At 39.1% G+C, this 12021-nt stretch overlaps 1 protein-coding gene across 2 annotated transcripts in view; it reads right to left on the bottom strand.

Annotated features, from left to right (window-relative positions):
- Positions 1-125: 125 nt before the first annotated feature.
- Positions 126-12021, bottom strand: part of depdc7a (DEP domain containing 7, paralog a) — a 39606-nt gene continuing 27710 nt past the window's right edge. For both annotated transcript variants that reach the window (XM_061880597.1, XM_061880589.1), the window contains exons 5-9: positions 11790-12010; positions 11546-11688; positions 8631-8756; positions 1966-2044; positions 126-1897 (exon numbers count right to left, since the gene is read on the bottom strand). In XM_061880597.1, coding sequence (XP_061736581.1) covers positions 1665-1897; positions 1966-2044; positions 8631-8756; positions 11546-11688; positions 11790-12010 — 802 coding nt within the window. In that variant the 3' untranslated portion in view covers positions 126-1664. The remainder of the gene's footprint in view (positions 1898-1965; positions 2045-8630; positions 8757-11545; positions 11689-11789; positions 12011-12021) is intronic.

The raw sequence follows: 12021 nt of genomic DNA, 5'->3' as shown, positions 1-12021 counted from the left end.
GCGGAAACCCTGTTCTTGTATTTTAGTCAATTAATTTACAAAAAATAAACAAGGTGGCCTGTAGACCACGTGGAGCGAGCAGCTACACAACAGCTAAGCACACAATAGCACACCAGCTAGAAATATGTAATTAGTGCCCTTTATTGAACAATATTGCAGTCTAAAACGTGACATTTGTCAATGTAGACAAATGTCAAATGAGTATAGTTGCCTTTTACTTACGGTACATATACAGTGCAGGCCAAAAGTTTGGACAAATCTTCTCATTCATTGCGTTTGTTTTATTTTCATGACTATTTACATTGCAGATTGTCACTGAAGGCATCAAAACTATGAATGAACCCATGTGGAGTTATGTATTAACAAAGAAAGGGGAAATAACTAAAAACATGTTTTATGCCATCCATCCATTTTCTTCCACTTATCCCCTTGGGGGTCGCTGGTGCCTATCTCAGCTACAATCGGGCGGAAGGCGGCGTACACCCTGGACAAGTCGCCACCTCATTGCAGACATGTTTTATGGTTTCTTCAAAATAGCCACCGTTTGCTCTGATTACTTTTTTGCACACTCTTGGCATTCTCTCAATGGGCTTCTAAAGGCAGTCAACTTAAATGGTTTTCACATCACAGGTGCAATTTATCAGGGCTTATTAGTGAGTTTCTTGCTTCATCAATGTTGTGTTGTGAATGAGAAGGTTTGTCCAAACTTTTGGCTTGTACTGTACAGTCTCCAAGACAGAAAAGAGAGTATCCAGTAACAAACGTGTCCGCATCATTCAACTTACCGCGTCATGCGCTTATCTCAATGGATTATTGTGGCCAGTAGTTGTCACCAAGAAACAATTACCACACCACTTTAAAGGGAACATAAATCCATCCCAGAAAATTAATACGAAATAAATTTGGGAGTTTTTACATCTACTGTTGTTCTCTGTTGAACTAATTCCATTGGATGAAACCTTTTGTCACATCTCACACTGCAAAAATGATGAAAGCATGTTTGATTTGTGCTGGTATCGTATCGGATCAACACTCACGGGTCCAATATCGGTATTGTATCGGAATGCATTACAAACTAGAATGACGTCATTAAGTCTCATTGACAATACTTGTCCACTCTTCCATGCAAAGGATTCTCCTGTGTTTTTGCACCACAACTCTATTGCCATAAAATGTAACGTGCATGTGATAACGTGTACAAAAAATATTTGTATGTGTCCTGACTGGTGGACTAAATACCACTTTTATTTTTTTTAACCTGCAAACAAGCATGGGAACGCTTTAGTGGCCTCCTACTAACAAGGCAGCCTTAAACAACATCCCTGACCACATGACTGAGCTGAAACTAAGCTTTTGGGGTTCCGATGCCCACAGGGAGGACATTCTTATGACTCCCTCCGACTGTTTACAAAACCGCAACATCAGACTTTCAAATTTGCGTCCGAAGGTTTTCTCAGACGCAGCTGGTCTGCATCACATTGTTTATTGTTAACATAACATAACCATTGCAAAGGCACTGATATTACCAGTGGAGGAACAACACATGTCCGTGTCCTGCATAAATATTTCACTTTTTTTTTTAAATGCCCTAAAATATCACAGTTTAATCCGGATTTCTTCAGACTATTTACAGAAAGGCAATCCGTACCTTCAATTGCACATCATTATATCACATTGTCATGTAGCACCATGTTCATGCTGGAAAACTTATTGCCAAAATACTGCACAACAATGTCCGGGTGGCCTTTGTAAAATTGTCCGAGAAGGCGTTGCTTTTCTTTGGGAGGCAGGGTGGGATTCTCGTGGATGGTCTGCAGGAAGGAGCGTAGTTCCTCTTTCGTGTCTTTTTCTACATTAGTGTAAGCTTCCCCGCTCTGTCTGCTGCAATATGTGAGTCCTAAACACACATAGTCAGACAGTTGATATCATCAATATTATTATGATTACAGTGTGAAATGTGCATACCTGTTATGACATCTGTTTCCTTGCCATTTGCAATGTTCTTTAATCTGTCGCTCACCATCTTGTGTAACAAAACAGGAACCTGGTGGCAGAAAATAAGACTGTATTTTACATTTTTACAATGTTCCCTTTTCTTTTCAAAATGACGTATTATACTGTATACATTAAATGTAATTGTTTAGCTTTAATAATCATTGGAGTGCATTAGAAAGCGGAATCACCAGACTTGGAGTATGTTCATTCAGTTGTTTAATTTTGTAGAAAAAAACAACAACACATAATACACATGAGACAATACTATAATCATTTTAGATTGCATCTTTGTGGCTTTAAGAAACACTAAAATAAATCAAGAAAATCATCTATGGTGGTCACTAACGGTTTCATTTATAGATCAAGTAAAAAAAAAAGAAGAAAAATAACATATGTATATACATACATATGTATACATATACACCTTCTTATTCAATGCATATTATTTATTTCCACGACTATTTAGATTGTAGATTGTCACTGAAGGCATCAAAACTATGAATGAAAACACATGTGGAGTAATGTTCGTAACAAAAAAAAGGTGAAATGACTAAAAATATGTTTTATATTCTAGTTTCTTAAAAATAGCCACCTTTTGCTCTGATTACTGCTTTGCACACTCTTGGCATTCTCTAAATGAGCTTCAAGAGGTAGTCACCTAAAAGTGTTTTCACTTCACATGTGTCAAAGTTTTGTTGCCTTCAGGGACAATGTACAATGTAAATAGTCATGAAAATAAAGAAAATGCATTAAATTGAGAGGGTGTGTCCAAACCAAACTTTTGGCCTGTACTTTATATGTTTGTGTGTGTGTGTATATATATATATATATATATATATATATATATATATATATATATATATATATATATATATATATGGATGTATATATATACACATCCATATATATATATATATATATATATATATACACACATCTATATATATATATATATATGTAGATATGTATATATATATACACATCTATATATATACAGTATATACATACATATATATATGCATCTATAAATATACATATATACATTTATATATATATATATACACATCCATATATGTATAGATATATATATAGATGTATACATATATATATATAGATATATAGACATATATACATACACACATATATACATACACACACACAAACACACATAAATATATTATATATATATATATGTCTATATACATATATATATATAAATATATATATGTATATATACAGTATTTATATATATATATATATATATATATATATATATATATATATATATATATCCATCCATCCATCATCTTCCGCTTATCCGAGGTCGGTTCGCGGGGGCAACAGCCTAAGCAGGGAAACCCAGACTTCCCTCTCCCCAGACACTTCGTCTAGCTCTTCCCGGGGGATCCCGAGGCGTTCCCAGGCCAGCCGGGAGACATAGTCTTCCCAACGTGTCCTGGGTCTTCCCCGTGGCCTCCTACCGGTTGGACGTGCCCTAAACACCTCCCTAGGGAGGCGTTCGGGTGGCATCCTGACCAGTTGCCCGAACCACCTCATCTGGCTCCTCTCGATGTGAAGGAGCAGCGGCTTTACTTTGAGTTCCTCCCGGATGGCAGAGCTTCTCACCCTATCTCTAAGGGAGAGCCCCGCCACACGGCGGAGGAAACTCATTTCGGCCGCTTGTACCCGTGATCTTATCCTTTCGGTCATGACCCAAAGCTCATGACCATAGGTGAGGATGGGAACGTAGATCGACCGGTAAATTGAGAGCTTTGCCTTCCGGCTCAGCTCCTTCTTCACCACAACGGATCGGTACAACGTCCGCATTACTGAAGACGCCGCACCGATCCGCCTGTCGATCTCACGATCCACTCTTCCCTCACTCGTGAACAAGACTCCTAGGTACTTGAACTCCTCCACTTGGGGCAGGGTCTCCTCCCCAACCCGGAGATGGCATTCCACCCTTTTTCGGGCGAGAACCATGGACTCGGACTTGGAAGTGCTGATTCTCATTCCGGTCGCTTCACACTCGGCTGCGAACCGATCCAGCGAGAGCTGAAGATCCCAGTCAGATGAAGCCATCAGGACCACATCATTTGCAAAAAGCAGAGACCTAATCCTGTGGTCACCAAACCGGAACCCCTCAACGCCTTGACTGCGCCTAGAAATTCTGTCCATAAAAGTTATGAACAGAATCGGTGACAAAGGACAGCCTTGGCGGAGTCCAACCCTCACTGGAAATGTGTTCGACTTACTGCCGGCAATGCGGACCAAGCTCTGGCACTGATCGTACAGGGAGCGGACCGCCACAAGACAGTCCGATACCCCATACTCTCTGAGCACTCCCCACAGGACTTCCCGAGGGACACGGTCGAATGCCTTCTCCAAGTCCACTATATATATATATATATATATATATATATATATATATATATATATATATATATATATATATATATATATATATATATATATATATATATATATATAATATGTTCATTAGACTGCAGTTAAAAAGGAGGGTTCACACCTTGGAGAGCTATTGCACCAGGTGGATTGACATGAATCATGGCTCCAACACAATAAATGTCAATTGAAACCAAGGAGAGGATTATCAAACTTCTTATCATCATGCATTGTTGCAAAAAGAAGTTGACTGTTCACAGTCTGGACCAAGTCACAAAAACATGAAGGATTTAAAAGGCAGGCATACTGGTAGACCAAGGAAAACATCAAGCGTCAATACATAAAACTTAAAGCAAAATGTCTTGACAACAGAAAATGCACAGCAAAACAAATGAAGAACAAATGGGCCGAAACTGGAGTCAGCTTCCGTCAGAAAACGCCTGAAGGAAATGAGATTTAAATATAGAAAAGCTAAACGAAAGCCATTGTAAAACATGTAAACAGGAAAAAAAAGGTTTAATTGGGCTAAGGAAAAAGCAATTGTGGACTATCAATGACTGGATGAAAGTCATAGTCAATGATGAATTGCGAATCTGCATTGGGTAAGTTAATGATGCAGAACGTTCTGTTTGATGTTGTTCCAATGAGATTTACGAAGACGACTTCCTGAAGAAAAACGTGCCCATTTCCACAGTCATTGATAATACGGGGCTGCAGGTCAGGTAATGGCACTGGGGAGATGGCTGTCATTTCATCTCAAATATATGCACATTTTGGACACTTCATATTCCTTCAGTTGAAACAATGTTTGGGAATGATGACATCATGTTTAAGATATCACTGCAATTTTCCATAGAGCAAAACTGAAAACTTCCCTTGAAGAAAGATGCGTAAGTAAGGTCAACATCATGACCTGCAAACAGTCCGGATCTCAACCCGATTGAAAATCTAAAGTGAGAATTGAAGAAAATGGTTAATGTCAAGACTCCAGCCTGCATAGCTGATCTGACAAGAGCAATCAGAGAAAGTTGGAGCAAGACTGATGAAGAGTACTGTTTGTCTCTCGTTAAAGCCATGCTTCTAAGACTGCAAGCTGCTATAAAACCCAAAAGTAGTGCAACAAAGTAATATTGGTTTGCTGTACTGTTGTTGGTTTGTTTGTTTTTCATGATTCCGTATTATTTTCTCACAGAATTTAGTAATTCCATATTTTGAACTGTGCTTGATCTAAAAATGAAACCACAATTTATTAGCTTGATTTCTTTAAGTGTTTCTTAAAGCCAGAAAGCTGCCATTTAAAATGACTAAAGCTTTTGTGTCATGTGTGCTAACTTCTTTGTTCTACAAGATGACACAACTGAATGAACACCCTCCAAGTTTGTTGAGTCTCTCTTTTTGCCAGGGGTATGTACAGTAAATACTTCAAATAAAAATACTGCCATCTTGTGGAGGTAATAGAAACCTAGGAGTTAGATATGGATTTGGCCGAAGTTAGAGCTTTTAAGACTATCGTTATATCCTAATAATGCATGTTATTGACACATTCTGGCAAAGACATCCTAAACAAAACGCAGTGTCCTTGCTAATGGCTATTGCCCCTCCACAGTGCAACTTCTAAATCACTAATCCTCACCTCGATAGCGGCAAATCAACTACGTTTCTTACAAGTATCACTATCACTGGAGGACCTGAAGACGAGGAATAGCTGAGCATGCTACAAAACAGATTGTAGGAGCGCCTCTAACTGCTAAGCTAGAGAGAACGCAAACAAAGGTGAGCAGATTGATACAGATAGCGATAGTATCAATACCAAGCACAGTATCAGAATTAGCTTGATACTACGGTGGTTGGATGGATATTTTTTTATAATCGCAAAATAAGAACCGATGGTATTTAGTTATTTTGAAGTATCGAATTTTTGATATATTTTGTATGTAAAACAGGGTGATTATCCATCCATCCATTTTCTACCGTTTGCAATTATGTAAATATTAACTGATATTGTCGGATTACAGTTGTGATCAAAAATGTTATCATTTAATGAGTATGAAAATGTGAAGTATCAGTATTTATATGGCCAATATTGCCCGTGTAACTACTTGGTATCGGATCGATACTCAAATTTGTAGTATCGCCAACAATTCATGTAAAATATCCACACAACAAAAAGAATAAGGGCTTATTGCATTTTAACATAAGTGTAGATAGAACCATGTTACAACAGGAAGTAATCAGATATCAACACTAAATTAGCAAGTATATTAATAATAGTTTTGGGAAAATAATAAATGAATAAATAAATAAATGGGTTGTACTTGTATAGCGCTTTTCTAATACGATCATAAATGACGCTATATATTACAGCAGATGTCAGCAGCCAAATTCTTTATAAAAGTCTTTGTAAAAGTTTTCAAATAATTCTATTATTGTATATGCCAAATAATATATCGTAATTATGGCAGGAGGCTGCAATATATTGCCCTGCGATGAGGTGGCGACTTGTCCAGGGTGTACCCTGCCTTCCGCCCGATTGTAGCTGAGCTAGGCGCCAGCGCCCCCCGCGACCCCGAAAGGGAATAAGCGGTAGAAAATGGATGGATGGATGGATGGATGGATGGGCTTCAATATATATCGAAATATAGTTTTTAGGCCGTATCCTGATCCTGAAATGTTTATACTAATTAATAATAATAATATGCCTACCCATGAAATACTTGACTTTCAGTGAATTCTAGCTATATAATTTATTTTATTATATATATAAATAAAAGAAATAGTTGAACTTCAGATGGCACCTATCAAATACACAGTAATAAAAACACAGTTGTTTTAATAACTGTACTCAATAACCAGGCGAGGTGATGAAGTTTTGTCTCTTTACTGTGGGCTTCAGAACAGACTCCCTCACTTGCCGTCAGGTGCCCAACACCACGTAAATCGTTGGCCAATAAAAAAGGAACCCCATAACGCTATAGCAAACATTCACTAGGAGATGGCAACAGACAACATAGTCCACTCTATTACAGACGGCGTCGCCATGCATGTAACTTCCTCGTTCTTCTGCTTCGTCTCCTTGTGTGTGCAGTTTTTTATTCAAATCTGTAGATGTTGTAACATGATTGGGCAGGCAAGCTGTTTATATAGTGGGAAACCGGACGTGAAAACAGGCTGTCCCCACTCAGGTCAGCATGGAGCTGAAGGGGGCGTGGCCTCCAGCTCCGGCTGAATTTCGGGAGATTTTCGGGAGAAAATTTCTTCCGGGAGGTTTTCGGGAGAGGCGCTGAATTTCGGGAGTCTCCCGGAAAATCCGGGAGGGTTGGCAAGTATGACTATGGTGCGGTTTGTTTTCCGGTGGTGCAAATCGACTGGACCGGACATGGCGTGAAGGTAATGACATCTTTTAATTTTAACAAAAAAAAAAAAAAAGGAACAAACGAAAGGCGCTCACAGCGGAGGTACAAAACTTGGCTAAGAAAAAAAAAACTATTACTATAACGTAAACCATGGACATAAAACAAAACTTGCAAACTATGGCATGAATAACGAAAACTTGGAACGAGAAAAGAGCATGGATCGTCAGCATGGATAACAAGGGTGTGTAGAGGGTGATGTCGCCAGTCTTACTGCCTGGCAACTGCAGGCTTAAATAGTGCTGTGGTGAGTCCAAGTGAATCAGGTGCGTGACATGACAGGTGAAAACTAATGAGTTGTCATGGTGACGAAAACAAACAAGAGTGCACAATGAGTCCAAAACCAAACAGAACGTGACCACAAAACATGACAATCATGTTTTCGTTTTACCACTATTTAATACTATTTGGTACCTTAAAAAACACTATAATTCTAAGGCTTTATTAGTAATACATTACAATAATAAATATATCATTAGATGCGTTAAATACAGTGTGCAAGTGTCCAATGTGTGTGTAGTCAGTGAAGGCAGGATGGAAATATTAAAAAGGAGCACAGACAAAAGCGGTATTATTATATTGGCTCCCACTGCATCTCTCTTACGTAACTTACTGCCTCCTTCCTGTTAGGAAGTTCTTTTTTTCTTGTTTGCTTCTAGGCAGACAGATGCATCGAGTTTTATGGAACCTGTTTTAAGCAGCTCCTGATGTGGCTGCGGGGCTCAAACCCGCGTAAACAGCCTGTTATCGTGGTCTGAAACATGCTCTCGCTGAGAGCGTGATGCTTATCGTGCTCTGACGCACACGCAGAAGACTCACTTTGAACAGGTCACAGTGGTTGTCCATCATGAACAGAACCATCAGGTCCACTTTGCCCTTGGAGAGTCTCCTGCTGTAGACGATGGCGCTGGAGAACGACCTCTTCACTGCCATGCGGTTCTCGATCTGAGGAGAGCGCGTGTGGTTGGTCAACAACTCCGCCAATGAAGTTACAGTGGTGCCTCAACTTAAGAGTGTTTTGAGATAAGAGCTGTAAGTTACAAGCAAAACTTAGAGTTAAAAACATCCGCTGAACCCGGTAAGATCCGCCCAAAACATCTGGTTTCACTCTTTAGCCTTAGCTTGTAGCTGCTCGTTATGGGGTATACAGTACTTGTATGGCGCTTTTCTACCTTTTTAAGGAACTCAAAGTCCTTTGACGCTATTTCCACATTCACCCATTCACACACACATTCACACACTGATGGTGGGAGCTGCCATGCAAGGCCCTAACCATGACTCATCAGGAGCAAGGGTGAAGTGTCTTGCTCAAGGACACAACGGACGTGACTAGGATTGTAGAAGGTGGGGATTGAACCAGAAACCCTCTGGTTGCTGGCACAGCCACTCTCCAGTCCCAAGTCTACGGTGCTAGTCTGCACTGTACTGAAGCGGAACGAGTCCATCACCTGCCAAGAATGTTAAAATAATGCCTCAAGGGCAGAAATTTATTCATGAAAGTAGGAAAACTCCGCTACTGGTGTGTTTGACGGAGAAGCGGCTTTTTGGAAGGCAATACCGTAGAAGTCCACTCGCCAAGATAAATGCTGAATATTATTACGTTACATTGTAAAATTACTATCGTTGTTAGTACTACATTATATTGTACAGCAATACCTCGTTTACCGCTGTTAATTGGTTCCAGACATGACCGCGATAAATGAATTATTTCATGTATCATATAATATTTCATAGCTTGAACGCAAAAAAAAAACATTTTATGACTTTCTAAATACAGTAAATTTCGGACTACAAGCCGCTAACTTCTTCCTACAATTTGAACCCTGCGGCTTATAAAACAGTGCGGCTAATTAGTGGATTTTTCTTCGCTGACGGGCATAATTCCAATATTAGTGGGAACAAATATGGGGTAAAAATAAATAACACAACAGGTAATAAAGGAAAAACAAACAACTGAAATAAACAGACTACTATCCAATAAAAACAATAAGCATTCCTGTACAATATACGAAACACTATAGAAATACAAAATACTGTACAATATACAGAACAAGACAAGAGTACCGGAGTAATAAATAACAATCAGTGTCGGACGTATTGCACAGTACGGTATTAGGGTATCACCTGATTTCTTATCCAGCCATCCGTTTTTTTTTTTTGTAAAAGGCATGTTACATGTTAAAATTCTACTATTTTGGTGGGTCTCAGCATGGAATAAATTGATTTTGATTAATTTCAGTGATTGAGGTACTGTTGTAATGTGGCTTCGCCGGTAATACACACACACACACACACACACACACACACACACACACACACACACACACACACACACACACACACACACACACACACACACACACTCACACACATTCTTGTATTTGTTGCCTTCTTGAGACCTCCGAAAAATGCCTACCTCTTTATGACCACCCTTTCTAGATATATAAAGATTTGTATTTAAACATTAATAATATATACTTATGATGCAAATATAAAAAAAGCTTGTTTAGAAAAATGAGTTGGAATTTCACGAGAAAAATTTTGAATTTTAGCAGTATTTTGATAAAAGTTTGAATCTTACTCAAAAACAGTTGCAATTTCCCAAGAAAACGCTTAAAATTTTGGCAATTTTGTGAATTGAGTTGTAATTTTACTCAACAAAAGTCACAATTTCATAAGATTTTTTTTTACATTTTAGCAGTATTATAATAATAATCGGAATTGTACTTGGCAAAGTTATGACAATAGTCATCATTTTACTCAAAAAATTTCACTATTTTACAAGAACAACAAAAAAATTGGCAATATTGTGATAAAAGTTAGAATTTCATATGACAAATGTAGCCATTTTGCACTAAAATGTAATGTAAAATAATAGTTTTACATTAAAATATGATATTTTAAGACAACATATTGCATTATTGCAGAAACAGAAATATGAGAAATTGTTCCCAATTTTATAAGAAAAAAGTCGACAAATTGTGAGAAAAAGACTGCTATCAGTTAATTTTTTCTTTTTTTTTTTGTTTGTAATTGGGGGTTTAATCTTCATTATTTACTTGAACTTATTGCAGTATGTCTCTATATACATATATTTCTTTTTTTTTTTAATAAACTGTGGCCAAAGGGGGCGCATTTCAATGTCTTACACATACCTGTTATTTCATATGTTGACCAGAGGGGAGCACTTTTAAAACCGACACAAAGTCAGTTTGAAAAAATCCCTCCTTTTTGGGACCTCCCTAATGTTTATAGATTTCACCACCAGGGGTGCAAATGACACACTTTAAATTTTTACACACACTTGTTATTTCATATGTTGACCAGAAGGGGAGCACTTTTAAAACCGACACACAGTCAATTTGAAATACCCCTTCTTTTTGACACCACCCTAATGTTGATAGATTTCACCACCAGGGGTGCAAATGAGACATTCTCTATTAGATGAGATGTTTTTTCCGTATTGGGACCATGATTTATGTCCTAACTTGTTTACCGGTCCTCATATGGAAGGTACTCAAGAAGGGTAGAAATACAAGTGTACACACACACACACACACACACGCACACGCACACGCACGCACGCACACACACACACACACACACACACACACACACACACACACACACACACACACACACACACACACACACACGCACACACACACACACACACACACACACACACGCACGCACACACGCACGCACACACACACACACACACACACACACACCTCTTTGTGCAGTTTGATGTCCTGCGTTTTGCCGGCGACAGCCATGAACCTCAGCAGCCGTCGAAGCTCCTCCATGCTGCGAGAGTCCTGCAGCTTCAGGGTGAGCTGCAAGGCCTCCAAAGCTTGCTCCAACTTACCGTTCACTAACAGCACATAAAACGATGATCAGTATGAGGCGACGGGGAAGAGACATCTTGTAAAAAAGATAAACACCACCTAGAATCTAGGTCCCAGATCTTCTCACCTAGAAGCTCCGAGATGCCCGAATGGATGTCCAACACGTGGTTGCTAAGCAGAGGCGGCTGGTCGGCTCGAGCGTAATGCTGAGCCAGCACGTCGTAGAGCAGCCTCTTACACCGCACCAGGTCGCCGGCGCGGCCTGCCAAACCTCGACTGACCAGGACCACTTGTTCATCAGGGAGAAACTCCAGACAGTCCACCGCCCCAGACATCCACTCATCTTCACTGAGGGACAG

Source organism: Nerophis ophidion, linkage group LG02 (genome assembly GCF_033978795.1).
Source record: "Nerophis ophidion isolate RoL-2023_Sa linkage group LG02, RoL_Noph_v1.0, whole genome shotgun sequence".
Taxonomy (NCBI): domain Eukaryota; kingdom Metazoa; phylum Chordata; class Actinopteri; order Syngnathiformes; family Syngnathidae; genus Nerophis; species Nerophis ophidion.
The sequence above is the reverse complement of the archived record's forward strand: the minus strand, read 5'-3'. Positions and strand labels throughout refer to the sequence as shown.